The sequence below is a fragment of the Sminthopsis crassicaudata genome, chromosome 6, assembly GCF_048593235.1.
Source record: "Sminthopsis crassicaudata isolate SCR6 chromosome 6, ASM4859323v1, whole genome shotgun sequence".
Classification (NCBI taxonomy): Eukaryota; Metazoa; Chordata; class Mammalia; order Dasyuromorphia; family Dasyuridae; genus Sminthopsis; species Sminthopsis crassicaudata.
The window spans coordinates 251,265,480-251,292,201 of NC_133622.1; the positions used below are offsets into that span (position 1 = coordinate 251,265,480).

The window sequence follows — 26,722 nt, forward strand, 5'->3', positions numbered from 1 at the left end:
CGCCCATGCCCCGGAAACGCCCTCGACAACCTGGAAGCGGAAGCCGGCACTCGCCGTGCGGGATTGAGGCTGAGGCGGGAGAGGCCAGTTGCTGGGATTGTGACCGTTACGGGAGCCGGAGCCGGAGCCGGTGGGCGCGCGCGCGGCTTGCGGGCGCCGGGGTCTCGGGCACGGGTGGGGCGGGAAAGCAAAGAGGGGACGGGGGAGGGTCGGCCGGGTGTTGTGGCCCCCTCGCTCCCTCCCGCTGAGGAACGTGGGGGGCTGGCTTGGGGAGGAGGGGGCGGGGTCAGGGAAGGGGCGGGACCACGTGAATCCTGCAGGCGGGAGAGGCAGGCCTGCACGTGTGGGCGGGGCGGGCCGTGTGGGATATTTTCCTCTTCCCTACACCGAATTGAGGGAGGGGGGGAGAAAGGGCGGGGCCACGTGGACCAAGCTGTCAAACCAGAGCGGGCTGCATCTGGTGGGATGGGGGGAGGAAGAAGGGGGGCGAGCGGGCCACGGGGAGGCAGGTCGGGAGCTGCGAGGGGCGGGATGGGTGCAGTGACTCCCCCTCTGGCTCCCCCTCCGGAGCCTCCTTCCCCCCCAGGGGTAGTGGCCAGCAGGTCCGAGAAGCCATGACGACCTCCCAGAAGCACCGGGACTTCGTGGCGGAGCCCATGGGGGACAAGGCCGTGTGCTGCCTGGCGGGCATCGGAGAAGTGCTGGGCAAGAAGCTTGAGGACAAGGGTTTCGACAAGGTCCGGGCCCTGTGGACACAAGGGGAAGCTGAGGGCGGGGAGGGGCCGTCCCCAGGGCCTGCGGTTTGCAGACCCAAGGGTGCACGTGGCGTGCAGACTGCAAGCCCCAAATGATTTTCCCAGCGTGGATTCTTGGGGAGGGGCCTCAGGAAGGAGGCACGTGGCGGAGGCTGCTGTCAGGCCACACCTTTGTTTGATACCTGTCCCCCCACCCCATTTCTCAGCCAAGCAGGAGAGCAGAACGGGGGTAGGGCAGTTTCTGAGGGAGGGGAAGGGTCAGGCCTCTGGGAGGTGGTCCTCGGACACTCAGATTTCAGTTGGAAGGGAAGAGAGCGGGACCCGGAGACTGAGCCAGAGCAGGCTGGCACGGGCGCTGACCATCCCCTCCCTCCCATCTCAGCCCGGTGTTCCGCGAGCAGAGCCCAGACCCTTTATTCTCTGTCTCTTCCAGGCCTACGTGGTTCTAGGCCAGTTCCTGGTGCTGAAAAAAGACGAAGACCTCTTCCGGGAGTGGCTCAAAGACACCTGCGGGGCAAATGCCAAGCAGTCTCGGGATTGCTTTTGCTGCCTCCGAGAGTGGTGTGATGCCTTCTTGTGAGCCCTGTGCCTGGGGGCCGGCCCCCCGTTACCCCTCAGATGGGGCTTCACAGTTAGCACCCCCAAGTGGGAAATCCCTCCTCCCCTCCCCACTCCCAAGAAAAGGAAAGATTTTTGCTGCCGCCCCTCCTTGGGACACCTCCCCCTCTCCACTATCGTTTTGACTCGAGTCTCCCTGCCCTCACCTCAGCATGTGTCCTGTCCCGTAAATTCCAGTGGCGATAGTTATTAACTTTCCTGGGTGGGTCTCTGGAGTGACTTCCCCACTCCCTAAACCCCACTTCTTGTTTCTTTTATGCCATTTGGATAGTTTTGGCAAAAGAACATTCACTGCCATTGTAAAGAGTTTTTTAAAACCAATAAAAGTCAGCAGCCTTGACATCTGGTCTTAATGTGTGCAATAGGAAGTGGGGAGGGAGGTGCAAGAGCGGGGGAGGGGGCGTCTTCAGAAACAGGACTTTTATCAACCACCAAGTCAAACTGGAAAGCTGGTCACCTTCGGGCCGTTGGAGTCAGTGTCTCCGGGCACGGACCGACATGTTGGTGTCCCAACTCCTTCGTTAAGGGGGGTGGGAAGTTTCTTCCTAGGGCGGAGGTTTCAGGTGTGTCCAAGTAGGTGGTAACGGCAGAGTGGTCTGGCGGTCGGTGGTGGGCAGCCCAGGATGTGGGTCATCGATCACCTGCTGAGACGGGCCGGCTGCCAAGCTCAGGGCATGACTGATCGGAGTTTCCTGTATTAGATCAGGTGGGGGTGGGAACCCAGCTGTTCACCTTCAGAATGACTGAGGGAGGAAGGTGCCATTGCTTTGTTAACCACAACATTCCAGGTGTAAGAAAACACCTGAGGATTTGGGATGGAGAGCCAGGTGCCAAGGAGGAATTAAAGCTCAAAGGAACATTTCAGTTCCTTGAGAAGAAAAACTGCTTGATGTGAAAAATCATTCACCATCCCTGATCTGCCCAAAGAACCCGCACATTTTCTGTCGAGAGAGAAGTTTATGAACATCCCCCCTGACATTCTGTTACCACATGGCTTGGAAGCCAAGGCCCTGGCTTTAAAATATTCCCCTGTTGTGACCAGTATAACGAAGCAAATCCCTCTCTGGACTCCGACTTCCTCATCTTTTACAAGTTAGAGTGTTTACTGCCAGCTCTAGACCTTGGATCCTGTGAGACTGATAGCAAGAGGAAAGCGGAGGCTGGATTTCTATGTTCTGTGTGGAGAAGGAATGTCCCTGGGGCTAAGTTGGGTAACTCAGACTCCCACTGCCTCCAGGAAGCCTTCCCGGACTCCAGCCCACACTGACTTCTCCCCCTTCTGTTACCTTCCCAGGCTTTCTGTTGGTCAGACACTGAAATATTGTCCTGTTTGGGGACTCTTGGGAGGCACTGAGTCTGCCTCGAGGTTGCAAGCGCAGGGAGCCAAGCGTGTGGCGGGGGCTCAGGAAGCCGGCGGTCCCCATTCTGCAGGTTCTCGGCCCAAGTTAGGCTGATGGGAGATGGGGAGAGTGACGTCAGCTGGTCCCTGCCTTCTGCTGGTGGGGGGAGAACGGCCCGAGGTCTGTGGCCACTCGTGATGTTAGCACTTGGGATCATGGCTTTGGAAAGTGTGACAGTGGCCAGAGGACCACAAGACAAAGGGCTTCTGTTGGGTTGGACAGGCTGGGTGAGCCAGCAACTTGCTGTTCCCTGCCCAAGGGGGTGTTATCTGATCTTAGGCCCACAGGAATCCCAGGCTGGGTGTGCTCACCAGGAGCAGAGGACGGGGCTGGGCTTCACTATAGGCAAATATTGACTGAGCGCCCACTCCGCTCCCCAGCCTTGCCCAGCCTGACCTTTTCAATGCCCTCCACCCCCACCCTGCTAGCAGTTGCTGGTCTAGGTTTGATTGGAACGATCTGGAACTCTAGAGCTGGGGCGAGGGCCCTTCTTTGGAATCTGAGGAAGTTCAATGGAGCCCACCAACCCCCCCCATATCCTCATAGACATATAGGGTCCTTCCTTGGGGTCCCGCAGACTGAATGGGGGCTAAGCCAGTGAAAGACAGGGTTCAGCCCTGCTGATTCTGAGCCCCGGATTCCCACCATACGAGTCATTCAGATGCAAACATCTCCAGAACCCAAGGAAATATGCTAAACGCAGTTGAGCTTCGCTGGACATACAGACTGGCTAAGGGAAAAGGTCAGGAAACGTCTGGAGCCTGGGTTTGCAAACAGCTGGATGGCCAGAGGTGGAGCATCAGCCCCCAAGCTAACTTCCTGTGCAGAAGAGAGAGCGGCGGGAACAGAGCTGCTCTGGGACCAGAGGCCTAGCAGGTGTCTGGTACCAGGTCATGTGACTACCAGGTCATCAGCTACTTTGTGGAGGATGGAAGAGAAGGGGAAATGGCATAGGACTGAAGGATATGAAGTGAGCACTGGAGAGAACAGGACAGGGACGCAAAGGAGGACACATGGGCCACTTTTCAGAAAAAAACTGTACACGGACTTCCTGGCAACTCGCTGGACCCTGTTATCTAAGGAATGATGAACCAAGCTTCAGAAACAGAACGGTCAGCAGGGCTTCCTCCTTCCCAAGAAGGCCACACCAGACTTGGTCCCATTTCCTTTCCTGACAGGGTGACATCACGGGCCAATCAAAGGAATAGAACGTTACACAGCAAAGTCGCCAACAAAACACACCAAAACGCTAAAAGAACCCATTGCTAACCCGGATGCTAAACTTGTCTGCAGTGGATGGGCCGCAGGGAGAAGGCAGAGCATCCCACCTGCGTCTGACCCCGGCTGGGAGGGTCGGGTTGGCCACGCAGACTTGGAGCCGCCCTGATCTGATCCCCCAGTGAAGATGCCTGAGGGCTGATTTGGGAGTCACCACTCTTACAGCCCGATGTTTCTGACTAGCAGAAGCCAGCTGCCCACTATCGCCATTACTGTTGGGTATTGTGTTAGAAATGTCAGCTTTAGCAATGAGAAGAAAAAGAAATGAAAGGAATTCAAGTGGGCAAGGAGGAAATACCATTATCACTGCAGGTGATTTGACAGTAAATCGAGAATCAACTACAAAGTTCCTACAAACAAGTAACAAGTTTAGTCAAGTTGCAGGATTCAAACTAAATCTACTCTCTTTCCCACTCTACCAGCCTCCTCTTGGAATAAAGAAGAAAGGAGCAAACTGCAATTCAGCAAAACGAGGCGAGGCGTGACCCAAGTGTGACACATTCAGCGTTCCACACCCATAGGCCTTCACCTCTGCAGAGAAGGGGGGAGCTCCATCCTCAGCTCTCTTTAGCAGCAGGATTTCTCAGCCATCATTTTTGGCTCTTTAATTGCTATTGTTCTCTCCTATACAATGACTTCATTGTTGGATCGGTTACCTTCCTGATTCTGCTTGTTTTGCTTTGCACTTGTTCATATAAATTTTCCCATGCTTCCATTTTCAATGTTCTTACGACATCGTAATAGGCTATTATACTCAGGAACCAAAGGGGGCAGCTCGGGGGTCTGGTGCTGGAGTCAAGGGGACTTGAATTCAAATCTAGCCTCAACCACTTTTTGACACCTATTAGTATGGGTAAGTCACCCAATACTAAAATGCTGGGCAAGAACCCTAAGCAGACCCAATTGCCATACATGCACACACACGACACACACACACACACACACACACACACACACGGGCAAATCACGTCACCTTTGCTCAGCTATTCTCCAAGTAACGGACATCTACACCTCCCCTTTCTCCAGTTCTTTTCTACACAGAAATGGGTGCAATAAACATTTTGGCATCTGGAACCTTTCTTTTTATCACGAACCCTTGGAAAATACTCCTCAGGGGCAGCTAGGTGGCGCAGTGGATAGAGCACCAGCCTTGATTCAGGAGGACCAGAGTTCAAATCTGGTCTCAGACACTTAACACTTCCTAGCTGTGTGACCCTGGGCAAGTCACTTAACCCAGCCTCAGGGGGAAAAAAAAAAAAAAAGAAAGAAAATACTCCTCGGAGCGGCATCTCTTGCCCAATTTCATGGAACTCCAAATTGCTTTCCAAAATGGTTGGACTCAATTTGCAACTCCTTCAACAGTGTATCAGTGTGCTTTATTTTTCAAATTGTTTAATTTCCATTTCTCTTATTACTAATGATTTGGAGCAATCTTTCATATGGTGTCAGCAATTTGCAATAGAAGGTGAAATTTCTAGCCAGCCCTCTTAGAATATAAGCTATGTGAGGCAGCTGGGTGGTGGAGTGGATAGAGCACCAGTCCTGAAGTCAGGAGGGCCTGAGTTCAAATGTGACCTCTGACACTTAACACTTGCTAGTTTGTGAGACCCTGGGCAAGTCACTTAACCCTGATTGCTTCAGTACAAATATATATGCTGCACTTGGGCAGAGACCATCTTGCTTGTATTTGTAACTGAATGCAGTGTCTGGCACACAGTAAGCATTTCCTAAATGTTTCCTGTGTGTCAATTAATTTAAACATTAATTTAAACATTAAACAATCTCAAGGGGGTCCATGGATGCCAAAATGTTTAAAGCACCTCTTTTTTTTTTACAGCTTTTTATTTACCAAACATATGCACAGGTAATTTTTCAGCATTGACCTTTGCAAAACCTTCTATTCCAACTTTTCCCTCCTTCCCTCCACCCCCTCCTCCAGATGGCAGGCAGTCCCATACATGTTAAATATGTTAAAGTCTATGTTAAATACAGCAGCTCTTTTAGTGATAGCAAAGAATGGGAAATAAAGTGGATGTCCATCATTTGGGAAATGGCTCCACAGATACAAAGGTGTATTACTGCGCTATAAGAAACCATCCAAACCGAGAAGCATACAACTGATGCAGAGAAGAGTCAGCAGAACCGCGAAGAGTGTACACAACAATTGTGAGACCGGGGAAAACCATGAAACACTCGAAATGGTGTGGAATAAAGCTCAGGGGTGGTTGACCCCTAAGACGAGAAGACTTCGCTCCTATTCCTTTGCAGAGGGGCAGCTGGGTCAAGGGTTTGGAACGCTGTAGATAAGGTCATAATTTTTTTCCGTGTCTTGACTGTTTTTGCTGAATTTCTTTCTCTTCCTCTTATAGAAAATTATTAATTATTAGAGATGGTTCTCTGGGACCGAGAAAGGGAACACTGGGTGGGGGAATTCTAGGAGATGCAAAACCACTAAAAAAAAAAGGTCTATTTTGAAGGTATGCTTTATTCATTGTGATCCCGCCCCAAAATATTAGTGTGCCTGCCTCCCTCTAAGCCCTCTAACACCGACGTCCCATTTTTTGCCATCTCTGGTGGTTCGGCGAAACTTTCTAATTGTTTAATTTCCATTTCTCTTATTACTAATGATTTGGGGCAGTCTTTCATATGGTGTCAACGATTTGTAATAGAAGGTGAAATTTCTAGCCAGCCCCGTTAGCATATAAGCTACATGGGGCATCTGGGTGGTGCAGTGGGTAGCGCACCAGCCCTGAAGTCAGGAGGACCTGAGTTCAAATGTGACCTCAGACACTAAATAGTTCCTGGCTGTGTGACCCTGGACAAGTCACTTAACCCTGATTGCTTCAGTGCAATGGGCATAGACCATCTTGCTTGTATTTGTAACCTGATGCAGTGTCTGGTACATAGTAAGCATTTCCTAAATGTTTTCTGTGAGTCAATGGATTTAAACATTAATTTATTATTACATGACTCCATTTTATCCAACAAATATTTATTAGGTTCACGAGTATTAGAGGCTTGTGGAGCGAGTAAAACGAAAAACCCAAATAAAACCTGGCTGGCCCTGGTCCCAAGGGCTTCCGGTCTCCCAGGAAGTACAGTCAATACGGAGCAGGAGCAAGATCTCACCAAGGATGGAAGGGCCGTCAGGGAGGGAGCCAAAGCCAGAGGGAGGAGGGGAGGGCCAGCGGACACCACCTGAAGGATGCTCCCGGGAAGCCAAGAATTCCAGGGGAAGGGAGCTGAAAAGGGAGTGCTCCCGATGTGGGCGTAGGGGGGTGGAACTGGCAGCGGCCATGGGACTGGAATGGAGGGCAGTCTCCAGAAGTCAGAGATCAGGGAGAAGGGGGGAGGTGGCGGGAGGCTCAGGGGGACAGCGCATCCCACATCAAGGTGGGATGGCCTAAGGGTTAGTAGGAGGGAGGATGGCGCCCAGGTAGCAGGTGGAAAGCAGCTGGGCCAGAGCCTCCAGGGAGGGAATTGCTGCCCAAGCAAACAGCTGGGGATCCTGCGCCCACGGGGACAGGGGGGCCTCCACGGCATCACTCTTTCCATGTTTGGTGATTAATAGGCAGCTGGGCCTTTTCTACCTCTAGGAGTGTGGAGAAGGACGTTTGGGGAATCGGGGACCCTGTTTCTGTGTGGATTCCCCCCAAGTCCCAGAGTGGGATCGCTGGGTCACATGCTGAGGATGGAGGATTAAGGGCCCTTTCCTTGAACTGAAATCTCAGTCAGACGGGTCAGGAAACAGAGGCTGGGAAGGGCACCGCCCTCCCCTGTGACCCTTGTCCCAGGCAAATCATGGCCCTTTGTGGGGCATCATCCACAAGTTGGGGCTCGGAGCTCCCTCCTTCCCTCGGTGTTTCTTCATTCCTGTCTCCCCACTGTCATTGCTGCTCACTTGGCTCCTGCTCTCATGACCCTCCTTGGGTTTTTCTTGCCAAAGATACTGGGGTCCACCACTTCCCTCTGCCGCCCGTTTTACAGATTATGGAATGGGGATGGGCAGGGAGAAGAGACTTGCCAGGACCACACAGCTAATGAGTGTCTGAGGCCGGATTCGACTCAGGAAGAGGAGTCTCCAGGCCGGGTGCTCTGTGCCCCGTGGCACCCCCCCCGGGCTCCTCGCTCTCCCACTACTGCCCGCTGCCATTTTCTAACTGTTCCAAAGTGTGAGAGCCAACCGGAGCCCCAGAGGTGCATCAAGAAGCACAGTTCAGACACCGTCCTCAAGGGGCTTATGTGTGTGTATGTGTGTGTGTGTGTGTGTGTGTGTGTGTGTGTGTGTGTGTGTGTGTGTGTGTATGTGTGTGTATGTGTGTATGTGTGTATGTGTGTGTGTGTATGTGTGTGTATGTGTGTATGTGTGTGTGTGTATGTGTGTGTATGTGTGTATGTGTGTGTATGTGTGTATGTGTGTGTATGTGTATGTGTGTGTGTATGTGTATGTGTGTGTGTGTGTCTGTGTGTGTGTGTGTATGTGTATGTGTGTGTGTGTGTTTGTTCAATTGGGGGATGGGGAGGTAGGAGGAAGAGAAAATAAATGCTTGTTAATTGCAAAAACAACTTTTTCCAAAAAGAATGATCTTTCTGTAATAAAACCCAGCTTCACTCATGTCCGACTTTTTGTGACCCATTTGGACTTTTCTTGCCATTTCCTCCTTCTTTTCATTTTACAGATAAGTAAACTGAGGCAAGCAGGGTGAAGTGACTTGTCCAGGCTCGCCCGGCCAGGAGGTGCCCGTGGCCACTCGCAGAGACCCAGCGGCTCATTTCAGCAGATTCAGCCCCTGGCGAGAAGGGGGAGAGTCCCCGGCCCGTTCTGCTGAGCTTTGGGCGATGAGAGTGGCTGCTTGAGACTGTGTCTTTTGGTCCCTTATTAAGGAGGAAAGGGCTCTGGGTTTGACTGTCGGGGCGGGAAGCTCAGGGCCCCCCTTCCCTGGAAGGCTTCCTCCTCCCTCTGCAGTCTCCCCTCTCCTGACTGGCCTCGGGACCCAAAGTGTTTCTGGGACCAGGCTGGGCCAGGTCGTCCTCTTTCTTTCCCCACTGGAAGAGCAAGCTGAGGTCCCAGCCCAGAAAACTCCTGGACTGCCAGCTGTTTCCGGGGTGCAAGTGGGAGAAAACCCCTGCTCTTTGGGGGGCCGAGGCCGTGGCTGCCCTCTGTCCTGATTTGGGCTCTTTGAGCCACAAGGGACACATTCTTCCTTGGCAGATGGGGAACCGGAGGCCCGCGAGGAGTCAGGAGGGAAGCTCGGCCTTGGGTGCTAGGCTGCTCCCGTTCTCCCGTGTCTCGTCCTCCATCTTTGTAAGCCCCCCTCAGATGTCCATCCTGTGAGTCTCCTCAGGCCCCGCCCTCGCAGACAGTAATCACAGGGTCACTGGGGCCTGAATCCTGCCAGGCTCCTGGCGCCTGCGAGTGGGAACCACCCCTTTAGGAGGAAGGGGATTCGTGACCCGGGGAGTGGATGGGGGATAAAATAGAACAACAACAAAGAAAACAAGGGCCTGGGCCCCCCAGCCTGCAAAGGGCCTTCCTCATGTGAGGATGGAGAAGACCCTTACCCAAGATGACTACTCAGAGATCACTCAGTAGAAGGCAGAAGTTTATTGAAAATCTCCGGAGGATGAGCCCTCCGCTTTCCTGGGATCCTCTTCTGCCCTTTGGGTTTCCCAAGCCCCGTTGGGGCTCTGAGAGAGAAGGTGGAAGACTTGGATTTCTCTCCAGATTACTGAAGGGAAGAAGCCAGCTTGGGGGTCGGCAGCCCCCCCACATCCCTCTCCCTGGCTTGCTCTCTCTTGGAGATCCGGGGCTTTCCCGTGAGGAGCAAGCTCATTGGGCCCCCGGGGGCTTTGGGCTGGGGCTGCAATGGCTTCAGAGCAGTGAAGACCACGGCATCTCCTGCCGGACACGTGGACATCACGGGGAACGTCACTCAGCACAAGACCTGGGAATCGGGGCCGAATCAATGCACCAAGGCTATAAGCCTTGCTGTGGGACATGGGAAGTCAGGGCACCTGGCGGCGAAGGAGGCTGCCCGGCCCTCCCGGAGGAAAGCTCGGCTCCCCAAAAGCAGCTTCGGTAGCGGGAGGCAGGTTGGAGTCAGGGACCCTGGATTCGAATCGTCAACTGCCAGTGGCAGCTTTATGTCTCCGAGCATGTCCCTGGACCAAACCTGTCCTCAGTTTACCTCTTTGGGGGCTTTGCCAAAACCATCTCTCAGTTCCCTTTGGGCTCTAAATTCTAGGAGCAGCCCCTCCCCCCTGGCAGAGCCATCGAGCTTGGGCCCAAAGAACGGGCACCCCCGGGGGCGCAGGAAGCGCCCAATGGAGGCTGGCTCCTTGGCGTCTCCCAGGGTTCCACCTGTCCCCCTCCTCCATCGTAGGGGCCAAAGGTCAGTTCTGAGAGGACCAGGGCCGGGGTGGGGGCCCTCATCCCAAACCTGGCCGCTCTCCCCCTGCGTCTGGGGGATCAGGCAGCCAGCATTGAGTGATCACCGTGTGCCCTGAGGATGCTCAGGCTCCCAGGCTCCTCCTCCTGGAACGGGGCATGGGAGAATATTCCTGGGCTCTGCTGCTTGGAGTCAGAATCTGGGCGACGTCACCAGGTTGCTTATTAGGGGTCTGTATCAGTAAACCTGAGGCTGCTGCTTCTCCTGGGTGATAAGTCCCACAATGTCTGCCTGTGTGGGTGACTGGGATATTAGCTGCACACTCCCCAGTTTCCCACATCCGTGTATGGATGGACACTGTTTTGTAAGTGCTCTCAGGAGGTGGAATGGTCACCCCTACAGTGCCTGGAGGCAAGGGATCCATAGGCTGGAGAGGAGCAGATTTCACCCCTGAAAGGGGGAGCCCCCTCCCGCTCCGGGGGCTCTGGGAGGGGGGGCCGAGGGCCCAGGGTGCTGCGTTCCAGGAGGAGGGAGACAGGAACAGTAGTTTCCATCCAGCCCGAGGCTGGGGAGGGAGGCGGCCCAGGACCTGTCGGGCAGCTCCTAGGGGTGGAGAAGGAGGGGGAGGGGACTCCCCGGCGCCCGGGGGTGGGGCTCCCAGAGCAGGTAAAAGGCTCTGGCCGGCCTGCTCCCCTGAGCTCCCAAGGCCTGCCCATAGCCGAGATGCTGGTGCCGCTGCTGGTGCTGTGTGTCGCCTCCCTGAGCCTGCCCGTGGCCCACGGGGACCAGGGGAGCAGCGACGGGCCCCGGCCGGGGAACCTGCTGGGCGCCCGCATCCCCGTGTCCACCAGCAGCCCCGAGGTGAAGGAGTACGCCCAGCTGGCCGTGGAGACCTTCAACACCGGCAGCAACAGCATGTACTACTTCAGGGACACCAAAGTCCTCAAGGCCGAGAAGCAGGTGAGGGGCCCCGGCCGGCGGGGGTGGGGCAGGCGGGTCTGGGGGCTCAGGGGCCAGACCCTCGTCCTGGCGGCCCCTGGGAGGGTCAGGTGGGTGAGGGGCTCAGAGGGCCAGGAGCCCCAGCTGGGTTTGGGGATCTCCCTCGGGGCCGTGAGTCAGTCTGTCTGGGGGATTCCCAGGAAAGGGCCCGACCCTCAGGCTGGACTCTCCACTGAGGCAGCGTGGTTAGAGTGGGGAGGAAGGGGAACTTGAGGCTCCGTCGAAGACAAATTTTCAGTCCTTAGAAGGGACCAAAGCACTGCCCGGGAAGGTAGTGAGCTCCCCAGCCCCAGAGGTCTGCAAGGCGGCTCGCAGAGTACCTGGGGGACGCGGCAGGGGCTCAGGGCCCCGGTGGGTGGCTTCGGGGTCCCTTCCAGCAGGCTTGGCGGGGTGGCCGGCCCCCCGCCTGATCCAGGGACTGCTGTGTCTAGCTTGTGTCTGGCATCAAATACTTCCTGACCATGGAGATTAGGAACACCGAGTGCCGGAAGGGCGCCGATACGGGCGAGGGAGTGAACTTGACCCAGTGCCCATTCTCCGCAGAGCAGCAGGTAAGAGCCGCAAAGGGGCCTGGGTCCTCCCAAGCCACCCTGACTCCAGAGCAAAGCCTGGGGGGGAGGGCTCAACAGTCCTGCAAGCAGGGGTCTCCTGAGACCCCAGGATCCACCTCAGAGAGGCTACATCCAGCTGGGGACAATGTCAGAGTGTGAGCACATATGGCTGTGGGTGGGAGCTCATGTGACTGAGAAGAATCAGGGACCAGATGCCTTTGTCAGACTAGGGCGCCCCTGCCTTCTTCCCCCAGCCCCCTGGACAGTGGAGGAGGGGCTGAGGGGTTGGGGAGGGGGGCCGCTGATTCAGATCCTGATGCTGCCATCTCCTATCTGGGAGACTGAGCCATTCCCCCCCCATTCAGCCTCAGTTTCCCCTCCTGTAAGCTGGCCTCTCAGGTCCCTTCCAGCCCTAAGCCCATGGTCCTGACTGGTCCTGGGGCAGCTGGGCCCAGGCGGAGGCTGACGGCTCCCCGAGGAGGCTCTCAGCATCCCTTCACCCCGTTCTAGGGGAGGTCCCAGGCCGTGGCCTCCTCCTTCCCCAGAACCTTCTGGGCCGAGCCCGGATGAGCACACAATCAAAGGGCTTCCTGCTCTCGCCCCTGCCCCGGGTTTCCCCTTCCAGCCTCTGGCGCAGCTGCCCTCTGCCCATCCCCAGCCGGCCGGGCGGCCTCTGCAGGGACTCCCTGAGACAAAGGGGGCGAGGATCTGGGGGGCCTGAGAGGGAGGGGGACGCTCTCCATTCTTCGGCTCTGTCTGTTCCCCCAGAATTTCCGCTGTGACTTTGAGATCCTGCAGGTTCCCTGGAAAAACCAGACCACGGTCGAGAAGTTCTCCTGTCTGCCCGCCTAAGCCCTGGCCCAGCATGGGGGGAGGGGGGCGCCTGCAGAGGAAGATGGGACAGGCGGGGAGGGGGGGGGATCTTCCAGGCCCTGGAGATTGAACAGCAGCCTTGGCTGTCTGAATAAACGGATAAACCCATTGCCTTCTCTGCTCACTGCGAGCCCCCAAGTGAGGACCAGGGGGAGGGGGGCAGGAACATCCCAGGACGGTCACGAGCCTTTAGGGCTAATGCTGCGCCCGGTGCTGGGCGTGAAAACGGGTGAACCCCAGCTTCTCTCAACCCTATTTTTCCAATTCCACAAAAAGAGAGATTTCAGATTCATTTTTGTAAGATTTTGGGTTCCCAAGGTTTCCTCCCCCTCCCCTCTTGGCTCCCCCCCAGCCCGCTTATCAGGGAGTGGAGTTCTGCTGGAAGAAGGGCCCAGGAGGCCAGGCCCAGGAGCCCTGCAGGGCCAGACTGGGCTGCCCCGAGCTCTGCTTTAAGGGGGCTTAATGGGGGGAGGGCTTGTTAGGACTTCATGGGGGGGGGTTCCCTGGTCCTTTTTCCCAGAATCCAGCTGCCTGCAGAGCTGCACACACACGCACACACACACAAAGGTTCCTGGGAAGACCGCCACTAGCCCTCTGGCGGCCAAAGTGGAGCTAGGAAACGGGCACTGGGCGGGGGGGCCTCTGCCTGTGACTGCCCTGGCCAGGTGCCCCTGCCCTCCAGCAGAGATTCCCTGCTGCCCAAAGCTTAAACCCCTGCAGGCTCCTGGGAGGCTCCCCGTGGGCCCCTCCAGCTCCCTCCCTTGGGCCCTCCCTGGTGGTTCACCATTAGCCTCCGGGAACAGGGCTCGCACTGGGGGCAGGGGGTGGGGGGAGGCAGACCTGGCTGGCCCAGGAGATGTCTCAGAGCCTTCTAGGCCCAACAGCAGGCAGGGGAGGAAGGCTCAGGATGGGGGGGGACCCCGAACAGGACGTCTGACAGGGGAAAGAGGGCTGTGATGGGTCCTGGCTAGGTTCCCGTACTTCCTCCTCAGGGCCGCCCACCGTCTTCTTCCTTTCCAATTTCCGCTGGCATCCTCCCTTTCCTCCCTTTCCTCCCTCTCGCTTCCTCTCTCCTCCTTTGTCCCTCCTGGTGCCCTCAAGCCGTCATTTGTCACCTAGGGCAGAGCCGGTCCCACCCTGAGATTCAAAGCTGAAAGGGCCCCTAGCTAATTGCAGGGCCCAGCATACAGCAGGTACTTAATAAGTACTCACTGAATTGGATCCAACTGAAGCCATTCTGAGCTCCAGGCTCATCGGCCTAGGTCCCCAGCAGCGAGGTTCAGGCCCCTCATGGGGCGGGATGGAGGGGGGAAACAAGGTCCTATGGCAATGGCGGGACGTCCAAGTGGATGCTCCAGCCCCTTTATTCACCCATCCCGGACCCGGCAGCCCTGGTCCGCTGCGGCCTTCAGGCCCCTCCCGAGCACCCGCCGTGCCGGTGCCTGGCCCTGAGTGGCCATCCCTGGCCATTTGCACACCTGGCTGTGGGCGGGGCCCCTGCCCGGCCCATGTCATCACTGGCTCCCTGGGCATTGGGCACAATACTCTGGCCTGGTGACAAGTGACTCAGGCCCAGCTGACGCCTGGCCCGTGGCCATCACTCTGAGTAACAGGGTTCTCCCTGGCTCCGGGGCCTAGGAGAGCTGGGGCTCATCACCCCGGAGTGGGGGGGAGTCCTTCCCGCATGGTAGGTTTGGGGCACACTGACCACACGGGGAGGTCTGCCCCGCTCTGAGTCTTGGGCCTTCCTTAGCCCCAGCCCTGCCCTTCTGGGGCCAGGTGTCAATGAGCATCCCTCAGCTTGAGGCAGCAGGGATGGTCTGTCCCAGGCCGAGCGGGGGCCTCCAGCCTCCCGCGAGACCTCCTGGGAGGCAGCTCCCTCCCGCCCGCCCACAGCGGCTCATTTTACCTGGGATATTCCTGCCGTTTACCAGCAGCTGGCCGTGGGTACAGTGGGAAGGGGGCAAGCCCTGGAGGCAGGCAAAATGGAGTTCAAAGCTGGCCTCAGACTTACTAGCTGGATCACTTTACCTGTCTGCCTCAGTTTCCTCATCTATAAAATGGGGCTCTTGTTTCCCAGGATTGATGGGAGGCTTAAATGAGAAAACAGTCACAGAACTTCAAGTCTCCTAAGAGTTAGCTTTCGTACCTGCTGCTCTTCTCCCCCTCCCCAACCCAGGGCGTCCCCCAGCTGCTCTTGTCTCTGCCCTCTGGAGTCTGGGACTCCTGGGCCACAGGCTGACCGCTCTATGGACTGCCCACGCCACAGGCTGCAATGAGGCTCTGATGGGGAAGCCGCACAAGCCGGGCTCCCTTGGCCGGAAAACCGGGGGGAGGGCGGCTGTGGGGGGGGCGGGGGTCTCTCCTACAAGCCCACTGATTTGCAGCCAGGAAGGAGACAAGAGCTTAGAAAGAGACTTCAGGACTCTATTGGAATGCGGCTTCCGGGCAGTCCCAGGCCTGCGGCCGGCCCCAAGGCCACAAAGGGCGGAAGTGGATCCACTTCCGGTCACTCAGCGACTTCTCCATTCACTTCTTGTAATCTTCTTCTCCGGCCTGAGAGGAAGGAGGGGGGGGGTCAGGGCTGAGCCAGAGGAACCCGCCACCCCCAGGGTCCCCAGCTCACCTCGAAAACCCTGTCGATGATCTCATCGATGACGGCCGCCTGCGAGCGGAACACCTGCTGGTGGTGCTCCACGGCCGCCATCAGCTGCAGGTAGTGGAACAATTGGTTCTGCTGTCTGGGAGACAGAGGCACAGGGGGCCCTCAGCTGGGGGGGCAGCTCCCCAGAACGGGGACCCCCGGGCTTTCCTCTGGCAGCTTGTGCGAGGATTATTGCTCCCCGGTTACGGACCAGGAAACTGAGGGCCACAGAGGAGAGCGGGCTTGCTCCAATGGCAGAGGACCAGAGCTGCCAGAGCTGGGGGACATGCAGGGGCACACAGGGCGTGTCTAGAGGGGCAGCAGCAGGGGGTCTCCTCGGCTGTCCCACCCCCACAGCCTTCTCCGACACTGGTGGGGCCCAAGAGCCGTGGGCCCAGGCTCCCAGCCTCGCTGAGCGGCTGCTCCAGAATGAGGCTGCGCGCCAGGTGACTGGGCTCTGAGGTCCCCTCCCAGCTCGCACTCTGTTCTCTGATTTTCCATGTTCTAAGGCCCCCCCCCGCTCTGACATCGTCTGCTCTCTAAGGGGCCCCCAGCTTTGATAGGCCCCTTCCAATTCTACCATTTCTGGTTCCAAGCCCTCCCCATGCCGAGGTTCTTTGTTCTCTGTTTTCGAGTCTCCCAGGCCCAAAGTTTGACTGTTCTACAAACCATTAAGGTTGGGCTGGAAAACCCTTCTGCCCCCCAAGCCAGACAAGCTGGGGGCCGGGCAGAGACCTCTCTGTCTCAGAAGGGGGCCCAGGAGTGGGGCACGGCGCAGGCTGCCGCCTTTAGACCCAGGACCCTTCCTTGCAGCCTTTTAGGCTCCCCCCTCAAGGGAAGCTCAGCCCCTGGGGATGGGGAGGGCTCAGAGCATGAAGGAGCCTTCAGATTTTAGGAGAAAGTGGGAACACTGTTCCCACAATACTCTCCCCCACTAACTATCCTAGCCCCAGGGATAGCCGGCATCCTGGATCCCAGACGCCTGTGCCTTAGGGGATGCAGTTCAGAGCACTGAGAAGCCTTGAGGTCGAAGGGTTGATTCGACTCCTGATCCTGAGCCTTTTCCCCATTTCTGACCCAAGGCAAGCTCCTTTCCCATTCTGGGCCTCAGTTTACCCTTTATAAAATGAGGGCCCCATCTCCCCAGTGACTCAAGTTCCTAAGGGCCAAAGCCATTTCTTTTCCCTTAGCCCAGAGCCTCAGGCCCCCAGGTCCTTCCCCCAGTGGCTCCTGCCTCCTTTCCCCTCTTGGTCCACTGACCCCCCTGACCCTGGTCTTCCTGACGGCTCCCCAAGCGCCCAGCCCCCGGAGCTTCTCCTTACGATTCTGTCAGGTCCCCATATTTTTTCTCAATTATCTTCATTTGTAGAGAAGTTCCGCTCAAATTCTCCTCCGGTTCTGTGAAGAGAGGTGGCCAGAAAATGGGGGAGAGGCCAGGGTCCAGGCTGATGGGAGGGGGTTCCAGCAGGGCCTCTGGGCCTGGAAATGCCCCTCTCCGGCACCGGCTGCCTCCGGGAGTCTAGGAGGCTCAAGAAAGGGGGGGACGTAGCCAGCGGGTTCCGAGGCGTCGATACCTTTCTCGAGGATGGTCAGCGACTCGTCCAGAAGGCGCTCGTGCATCCGGGCCACTTTCTGGGGAGCCAATTGGAGGAGAGGAGTCACTTCTTCCCTCCCCGGAGAGAGTCCTAGGGGAAGGAGGTGGTCTCCCTGGCAGGGGTGGAGGCCCTGGGGGGGGGGGTGGCTTGCATCCTTGGCTAAATGCCTGTCTGGCTGTTTCTGTCCTGGAGGGCGCTCAGGGGAGGTTGGGATGAAAACAAGAGGAAAACACGGGCTTTCGTCAGAGGGACTGCAATGGAGGGTGTGGGCTGCGCAACCTGGGATGTGGGCGTCCATGGGACTTGGTGGGGACCCTCAGCCCTTGACCCCTCGCTGGGACGGGGGCTGCAGCCTGGGAGCCTTCCCTCCCCCAGCCCAGGACTAGGCCGGCAGAGAAATGACACAGGGCAGGTGGAGCTCCTGGCTGCGGAGGCCATCTTTCTGGCCGGGGCCCCTAGTAAAGCTGGCGTCCCCCTCAGCTCCATGGCTGGCACATAGTGGGTATTGCCACCCCCGTACCTTCTGCTTCTCCTTTTCCAGTCCCTTGAGTAAGGCCATCTGGAAGTTGTCCACCAGCACCGCGATCACCAGGCTACAAGACACGGGATGAGGTCTGAGGCCCCGGGAGCAGGGGCAGGGCCACACAGGGAGGGCATGGGGGGCAGGGGCTCCCCGGCGGACTCCTAGGCAGAACTGGGGCTGAGCTGGGGCTTGTCTGAGGAGAGGGGCACGGGCCTGAGGCCCAGAAGAGGAGGTTGGGAAGGCCCTGGGGGGGAGGGGGGCAGCCAGGGACTGGGGAGCCAGGGTGGGGAGGGGAGAGGGGGCTTGGTTTCTCACTTGAGGAAAATGAAGTATTGTATAATAATGTAGATCATGAGGATGGGAACGATGTACCAGGCACCTGGGGGAGGAAATTTTGTACTCAGAGACTGAGGCAAGTCATGGGAAGGATGCCCATAGCTGGAGAGGAGCAAGAGGGGGGTGGGAAGTGGGGGACTACCCCCTGAGAGTTTATCATCTTAATTTTTCTTTCTAATTGGATGCTGTCACTTTTCTGGATCAGCCCTCTTTGAATTTTTTTTTATTAATTTTATAATTATAACATTTTTTTGACAGTACATATGCATAGGTAATTTTTTTTTTTACAACATTATCCCTTGTACTCCTTTCTGTTCCAAATTTTTCCCCTCCTTCCCTCCACCCCCTCCCCTAGATGGCAGGCATTCCCATACGTATTAAATATCTTATAGTATATCCCAGGTACAATATATATGTGCAGAACCGGATTTTGTTGTTGTTGTTGTTGTTGTTGCAAAGGAAGAATTGTATTCGGAAGCCCCCTTTGAATTTTGCATTCTGGGCCACAGTCCCCATTGTCTCACCCTAGTTACCACTCCTGCTCCGAAGCTCCCAAGACCGGTGCAACTTCCCACCTTGCTGGACCCCAACCCCCCTCCAAGGCCCCTTCCCGCTACCTTTCGCTCGGCTGGACAAGTAGATGAGGGACCAGTCATCCAGCGTGAGCATAGTAAAAAGTGTGAAGATGGTGGTGAAGATGTTCTGGAAGCGCTTGGGGTCCGATTGGTTGAAGAGGGATCGGAATATCACTGAGAAGAAGACTGGGGAGGCTAAGGCGGCCCCAAGGCCCTTGCAGTGTTGGCCAGCCCTCCACCTCTGCCCAGCCTCAGATGCCGCCCCCCCAGCCTCCCACCTCCTGTGGCCCTGCCATCCCCCTCCCTCCCCAGCTCCCTCCTGGGCAGATACAGAGGCAGGTGAACATCAGGACAAGGATGGCCCCGATGGATGGCAGCGACCTGGCCAGTGTCCCCGTCACCTCCTGGAGGTTGTTGAGGAAGCTGAAAGCAGGAGGAGACGAGGCGGTCAGAGGGCCTGGCCAGGCTCCCCGGGGGCTTCAGAGAACCTTGGAATTAGGGAGGGTCTGAGGCCAAAGGCAAGGGGTCAGGGCAGGGAGACCCCCTTAGAGCCCAGGGTGGAGAACGGCTGACCTAGGAGAAGAGGAGAAAAAGCTGGGAGGAACCTTGGAGCTGAGGACCTAGAACCCAGAAAACCCTAGATTTCCAGGGAGAAGCTGCCTAGCGGGCTTGTAACCCAATCCTTCCATTTTATAGATGGGGAAACTGAGGAATGTGGCTATTCATTCAGGAATAAGGTCATAGATTCGCATCTAGAAGAGTCATTTAGAATCATCTGTTAATTCAGTGGCTCTCAGACTTTGGTTCTTGGCGTCTTTTTGTGATTAAAAATTATTGAGGATCGTCCAAAGAGCTTTTGATTTTGTGGGTTCTTTTTGTGGGATCCAAGAGCCCAGCTGGCCCTCACCTGAGCCTGCGGAGCACCATGACGGCCCTCAGTGCTCGGAGGCTTTTGAAGATCTTGAGGATGCCGAAGACGGTCTTGCTGTGGGCCATTCTTGTGACAGACGAGAAGTAGATCTGCTTGAGTATGAAGTCCACCATGGCCATGACCATGATGAAGAAATCTGAGGGGGCAGGGGCACAGCGCCCATCTCAAGAGCCCGCCCTGCAAAGCTCCAGCCCCTCATGGTGCAGGTGACCTGCCTCCCTTAGGCTGGGGAAGCACCCACCCCTCTTCTAGCGCTTGAACCTCCCCAGTCACCCTGGGAGAGAGTTACCTCAGGCGTTATATGCATGAGGAAGCTGGGATTTAAGAAAAATGAGCTGTCTGGGGGTTGCATGGTTGGTCAGTGCTGAAGGTGGAATTTGCACCCAGGTCTTCTGGGCTCTAGGATTCAGTGTTCTGACCACTAGCCAGGGGGTCTCCATCAGAAAAGCAAGCTCCTGGGCAAGGTGGCGGAACCTCTTTTCCCTAAATCTGGAGCCCCTATTGGTACTCCCCCTCTATTCCATCCAGCCCCTTTCCCCAGCTGGAAGACCATTCCCTGCAGGACCTGCCAATTCATTACTACCGCCACTCCATGGCGGGTTCCTCCCCTGCTTGTTCCTAACCTCCTCCAACCCTCCTCCCATCCAAGCCCTCCCCACCTCACCCACCTAGGCTGTTCCAAGAATCAAAGTAGCCTATTCCCATGACTATGATCTTTAGGAAAGCCTCCATGAAGTAGATGCAGAGGAAGATCGAGTCAAAAGCTGTGAAGTACCATTCTGTGGGGAGGGGGGGGGGAGATCCTCCATGTCAGTGCAGGTCTCAGCCCCCACACACACTTCCTCCCTCTGCCCTGACCCAACCACCTCCTGGCTCTCCTCAGGCAGGATTCCCAGTAACCCCGAGGAATCGTCTTTCTAGGACAAATAGTCTTCTGACAGTTATATCTCCCTCTTAGATATTAAATCCCAAATGACATGTTCCGGATTGACTTAACAGTCGCTTTATTTTTCTTTCAAGATATAAGTGGGCTGAAATTCCCCCATTCTCTTCCCCTTTCCCTTTATTCTCATCTTCCTCCCCCGCTCTTTTTCCTCCTCTTCCTCCTCCTCCAGGAAGCTGGAGACGGAGCAGCTAGTCCTAATGGGCTCCCTGGTCACTTCTAGCGGCCCCCCGAGTTTCAGAACCAGACCGGATCAGGTAGCGTCTCTCTCAGCCCCTGCCAAGGATGCTCACCTCCCCAGATCTCCACCTCAGCAAAGGTCTGGACCACCAGGATGATGGTGTTTAAACAGACCACGATGAAGATGAAGATTTCAAAGCCGAGGCTCTCCACCAGGACGGCCAGCATGGACTGGATGTGGAGAAAGACTTCAAAGATCTTCCAGCAGCACTTGTGGAGGAGCTCGTTGGTGGCCATCTGCTTCTTGTGGGTCCGCTGCATCCTCACTACAAGGTGGGAGTTTGGGACAGAAGGAGGTCAGGCCCTGGGCACTGACTGTGCCGAGCCTCATTCTGCTCGGTGGGCGCCCCGACGGGGGCTCGGAGATCATCAGTAACCGAGCGGGCGGCAGCTCTGGCACCGTCCCCGTCAGAGAGGCAGACGGGCATGCGGCCCCTGGCTCCCTCTCAGACTCACCTACTTAAATCTGGAAGAGACCGACCCCTTCACTGTACACAGAGAATATGAGCCGTGATGTGAAGGAGCCTCTGCCTGCCGGGCCCCAGCCTGGCTTTTAAAGTGTAACACAAGACAATGGGAGGGCAGCCCCAAAGACACTTGGGGGAGGGCTTAGGCCATATTAATGCTGGGCACAAGGGCACCAAGCCAAACACTGGGCAGCGATGCTTTTCTGTCTTGAGATCAGGAACAGCCGTGCCCTTCACAGCACCCTAATATTCCCTTGACTCTGACTGAGATAGAGGTTGGGGAGCCGTGACACACTTCCACTGGCTCCATCAGAGTGCCCGAAGGGCTCCAGGGAGCAGGATCCAGAAGCGGGTACTCCTGGGTGGAAGGGAGGGGCCGAGCCGGGGTTCCCAGGCCTAGGGATCGATAGGCGGATTGTCTTACTTCTCCTCATCTTTAGGCGGTGATCTTGTTCCCAGTTTTGCCCCATGGAGCTGTACGATGGCTGAATTCGGCTGCTACTTCGAGAGGGCTTGCTCTTTAGGCTCCAGGATCGGGGAGTGTGCTTCATATGCACAGTTCTGCTATGTGACACACCAGAGGCAATGGAAGAGGGTGCTGGAAGAGTAGCAGCCTGGGACTCTGGGGTCTCGACCTCCCTCCGGATCTCCTCTGGAACCGTTAAGTAATTCATCTTGAAAAGGAACTCTGGAACTGACACGAGAGTGACAGATGATTGGCCTGGGTACCTCCAGACCCGGTTCTTCTCGCCCTCCCCAACCTCTCATCCGCAACTCTCCTTACCTCAGTTCATTCAATGGACTTGTGGGGTCTCACATTCTGTGGAGGGACCTGGTTGTTTCCAGGGAGACGGTTCTGTGATGTAAGGCCTGGCTCCTTCCACTAGAGTGCCTTTCACAGAATCCTAGAATCTCAGAGAACATCAAAGGTCACCAGAACCTGGCAAATCGTCATCTATAATCTTGCTGACCTCTAGGAAAGGGAGCGCAATGATAATGCACTCAGGAAGGTCTGAGTTCAAATTTGGCCTCACATTCGCTGTGCCCCCCAGTGCATCAGTAGGAATAACACTGGTAATAGTAGCAGCAGCAGGAATAATAGTGGTAATAGTAGCAGCAGCAGGAATAATAGTAGTAATAGCAGCAGCAGCAGGAATAATAGTGGTAATAGTAGCAGCAGCAGGAATAATAGTAGTAATAGCAGCAGCAGCAGGAATAATAGTGGTAATAGCAGCAGCAGCAGGAATAATAGTAGTAATAGTAACAGCATCAGGAATAATAGTGGTAATAGTAGCAGCATCAGGGATAACAGTGGTAATAGCAGCAGCAGCAGGAATAATAGTAGTAATAGCAGCAGCAGCAGGAATAATAGTGGTAATAGTAGCAGCAGCAGGAATAATAGTGGTAATAGCAGCAGCAGCAGGAATAATAGTAGTAATAGTAACAGCATCAGGAATAATAGTGGTAATAGTAGCAGCATCAGGGATAACAGTGGTAATAGCAGCAGCAGCAGGAATAATAGTAGTAATAGTAACAGCATCAGGAATAATAGTGGTAATAGTAGCAGCAGCAGGAATAATAGTGGTAATGGTAACAGCATCAAGAATAATAGTAGTAATAGTAACAGCATCAGGAATAATAGTGGTAATAGTAGCAGCAGCAGGAATAATAGTAGTAATAGTAACAGCATCAGGAATAATAGTGGTAATAGTAACAGCATCAGGAATAATAGTGGTAATGGTAACAGCATCAAGAATAATAATGGTAATAGCAGCAGCAGCAGGAATAATAGTAGTAATAGTAACAGCATCAGGAATAATAGTGGTAATAGTAGCAGCATCAGGGATAACAGTGATAATAGCAGCAGCAGCAGGAATAATAGTAGTAATAGTAACAGCATCAGGAATAATAGTGGTAATAGTAGCAGCATCAGGGATAACAGTGGTAATAGCAGCAGCAGCAGGAATAATAGTAGTAATAGTAACAGCATCAGGAATAATAGTGGTAATGGTAACAGCATCAAGAATAATAATGGTAATAGCAGCAGCAGCAGGAATAATAGTAGTAATAGTAACAGCATCAGGAATAATAGTGGTAATAGTAGCAGCATCAGGAATAATAGTGGTAATGGTAACAGCATCAAGAATAATAGTAGTAATAGTAGCAGCATCAGGGATAACAGTGGTAATAGCAGCAGCTATTATAATCTAGGCTACCCCCCCATTTTCTTGACAATCCCTCTCCCAGCCTCTTCCTACTCATCCAGGCTAGACCTGGGGTCCTAGAGCCAAGTATAATCCTTAGAAATGAAAGTCTGGTCCTTTCCTGGCAGGATCAAGTCTAAAACACCCAGGAAAAAGGGGAGCCTCCAATCCCTGAAAGGAGCAGGGATGGGGAAATAATTCCCACATTCCCCCAGAGAACTTGCAGGGCTCTAAGCACAGAGGAGATGGCAAAGATCCATGACATCACTGAAGGAAGGTCTCTTCTCTCTTTGAAGGTCATGAGGTTGAGGAACCTTACCCCTCCCCTTTTTTTGACCAAGGCCGACACACTTTGAATCCAAACCAACTACCACTGGGCCCTGTAGATGTAGGAGCTTCCATTCTCTTCATGTACACAAGTGTGTACAAGACAGATTTGATAAACCAAAGGCTTTTTTTTTTTTTTTTTTGAAAGGAGGTACTCATTTCTGTTTTGAGCATGCAGTTTAGGAGAGATCTCCTGAGCTGAGTTTTGAAGAAACTGAATAGTTCCAAAAGGCAGAGATTAAGAGGGAATGAATTCCAGGCATGGGGAGCAAACTGTACAGAAGCATGGCACCCTTAGATGGTGTCTTATGGGAAGAACAGTGAGAATAACAGTTTGGTTGGGTCAGTGAATATGAGAAGGAGACTGATGTCCAATAATGTTTAGAAACATTATTTGGGGGTCAAGGAATGAAGAGCTTTCAATGGCAAACAGAGGAGTTTGTATCTGAACCTAAAAGATAAAGAAAAACACAGGATTTTCTGAGGAGAGGAGGACCATAGTTTGACCTAGTTTTAGGAATATTGTTTTGGCAGCTGGGTGGACAATGAATTTGGAAGAAGAGTCAGTGGTCAAGAAACTATATGCCATTTTTGACTTCCTTCACAGGTTAATTATACACTATTTCAAAGTCCAATTCTTTTTGTTCAGCAAAACAACTGTTTGGATATTATACATATATTGTATTTAACATATACTTTAACATATTGAACATGTATTGGTCAACCTGCCATCTGGGGGAGGGGATGGGGGGAAGGAAGGGAAAAGTTGGAGCAAAAGGTTTGGCAATTGTCAATGCTGGAAATCACCCATGTATACATCTTGTAAATGAAAAGCTATAATAAAAAAGCCAACTATGATGTAAAAAAAAAAGAAACTATACGCCAAATTTCTATAATCGTGTTGGATGATATAACGGGATGAAAATGTTGGATGAAAATAATATCAAATCTGCATAAGCTAATTTAAAGAGCATATCTGATAGTATATATATAGAAAGACAAAGGTATACTAGTTATATATTAAGTTAAAAGATCCTTTGACTTTTCAATGTTATGAGGATAATTAACTGTCTGTTCTGTGTTAAGGAATACATGTCTAGTAGGAGATGTTCAGACAAAGGTTATATATTAAGTTAAAAGATCCTTTGACTTTTCAATGCTATGAGGATAATTAACTGTCTGTTCTGTGTTAAGGAATACATGTTTAGTAAGAGATGTCCAGATGTGTGTGCATTTGAACAGAGCTACAAGTTAAATGGTTTTATTGTGAATCTCATATGCATTATTTTAAACTTTAAACTGGGATTACTTAAAATTGTTATTCACTGTGTTTATGTATCCATCCCAGAATCTTTTGTTAACTTTAGATAAATCTGGCAACTTTAGAAGAATTTGTTTATATATTGGAGTACATCTTATTATTCTGGCTTCTGATTTCTGTTTGTAGACATAGAGCGGTGTACAGGTGATGGATATTGGTGATAAGTAAAATTGTGAATTCCCTGGTCTAGAAAGATTCCATAAAGTTAGAGTTAACTTTCATGTCCTTACCTGTTGAGTAGCAAAGTAAATTGGAAGGTTCTTTTGAGATCAGTTTTGTAGGAAACTTCTACACTTGGCCTGAGCTGAAGAACAGACCAGAGCCACAGGACTGCAGGAGAAGTATCTAGAGGAAGAAGTAGACATCTACTTTTTCCTTTTCATCTTTTATCTATAAGATCCAATTATCAAAGGGGTTTGCCCCCTTTATTTTTGTCAAGCCATTTTTGTCTGCCATTTTTTCATTTTTTCCTCTCATGTTGTCTCCCCTCACAAGTCCCAAGAAACCCTTGATAAAATATTTGTCTTTGATCTAAAAGAAAATGGCCAAACGACCATTCTTTTTAATAACCAGTTGGCCTTGTTAATAAAATGATTAAGGAGCAGCTAGGTGGGGCAGTGGATAGAGCACCAGCCTTGAATTCAGGAGGACCTGAGTTCAAATCTGATCTCAGATACTTAACACTTCCTTCCTAGCTGTGTGACCCTGGGCAAGTCACTTAACCCCAGCCTGGGGGGGAGGGGGAAGATTAAATGAAAGAAAGAAAGAAAGAAAGAAAGAAAGAAAGAAAGAAAGAAAGAAAGAAAGAAAGAAAGAAAGAAAGAAAGAAAGAAAGAAAGAAAGAAAGAAAGAAAGAAAGAAAGAGAGAAAGAGAGAAAGAGAGAAAGAGAGAAAGAAAGAATGAATGAATACTATAACCAAACCCTGGGTTAAATGCTGGAAATACAAATACTATGAGCAAAAAAAAACCACAAAACCGGACCTCAAGGAGTCTTCAATCTAATGGGGAAAGACAAGACCTACAAAGAAACTGGAGGGAGGAGGTATCTAGCTAGGGTAGGGGGGAGAAGCTTGGATTACATCCTGGGGAGAAATGAAGTGATGACCAGTCCAAGATCCTTCAGAGGAGGGTCTGGGAGAATCCTCCACCCTCCAATCACAGGGAGAGGGCCCAAGGGTAGAGGGTACTTCTGAGGTATGAATTACAGGGCTGAGCTGGCAAGGTGAAGAGATTTCTGGGGCCTGATGGAGAATCCCGGAGTATACTTTTGTGAGAAATGAATGAGAAGAGAGGCTAGAGGAAATGAAATCAGGAAAAAAAAAATGAATGAATTGATGAAATTTAGATTAAGTACTGTATTGAATTAATGAATGAATGAGTGAAAAAAAGTATGCATTAAGCATTGACTATGTGTAAAGCACTGTGCTAAAGGGTGGAGATAAAAGAGACCAGGCAAATACTTCCTCCCCTCAAGTAAGAACTTCCAATGGGAGAAAGGTCTCAGCTGCCATTTGGATGGAGGAGTCCTGTGGTCCTTAGCCAAGCAGAAGGTCAGGGCTATTCTCTCCTGATGTTGAACCACCGGACAGGGCCCAAGACTTTGGGGTCACAACTTTCCCTTCTGGGCCTCCAATGGCTGCGGTTGCATGGTCCCCAAGGATGGCTTCCCAGGATGTCCCCAGGACATGAACTCTGGGCTAGAGGCTCCTGGGCTCAGGCTGTCCCCAGGACATGAACTCTGGGCTAGAGGCT

The 26,722-nt window shown here is 53.6% G+C and overlaps 3 protein-coding genes across 3 annotated transcripts; 2 read left to right on the forward strand and 1 right to left on the reverse strand.

The window, feature by feature from the left end:
- On the forward strand, positions 1 to 1,713 carry BANF1 (barrier to autointegration nuclear assembly factor 1). The gene is made up of 3 exons (XM_074274017.1): positions 1 to 130; positions 587 to 737; positions 1,189 to 1,713. The coding sequence occupies exons 1-3, from the start codon at positions 6 to 8 to the stop codon at positions 1,333 to 1,335; spliced, it is 423 nt and encodes a 140-aa protein (XP_074130118.1). The 5' UTR covers positions 1 to 5; the 3' UTR covers positions 1,336 to 1,713.
- A 9,370-nt stretch (positions 1,714 to 11,083) lies between these two features.
- On the forward strand, positions 11,084 to 12,971 carry CST6 (cystatin E/M). The gene is made up of 3 exons (XM_074276558.1): positions 11,084 to 11,400; positions 11,871 to 11,990; positions 12,759 to 12,971. The coding sequence occupies exons 1-3, from the start codon at positions 11,164 to 11,166 to the stop codon at positions 12,840 to 12,842; spliced, it is 441 nt and encodes a 146-aa protein (XP_074132659.1). The 5' UTR covers positions 11,084 to 11,163; the 3' UTR covers positions 12,843 to 12,971.
- A 2,298-nt stretch (positions 12,972 to 15,269) lies between these two features.
- Positions 15,270 to 22,023, reverse strand: CATSPER1 (cation channel sperm associated 1). The gene is made up of 13 exons (XM_074276557.1): positions 21,902 to 22,023; positions 21,542 to 21,811; positions 20,704 to 20,916; positions 20,136 to 20,246; positions 19,444 to 19,603; positions 18,868 to 18,959; positions 18,579 to 18,722; positions 17,941 to 18,004; positions 17,623 to 17,695; positions 17,082 to 17,139; positions 16,830 to 16,905; positions 15,490 to 15,604; positions 15,270 to 15,419 (listed from the first exon to the last, which is right to left on the reverse strand). The coding sequence occupies exons 2-13, from the start codon at positions 21,789 to 21,791 to the stop codon at positions 15,393 to 15,395; spliced, it is 1,383 nt and encodes a 460-aa protein (XP_074132658.1). The 5' UTR covers positions 21,792 to 21,811; positions 21,902 to 22,023; the 3' UTR covers positions 15,270 to 15,392.
- Between the last annotated feature and the right edge of the window lie 4,699 nt (positions 22,024 to 26,722).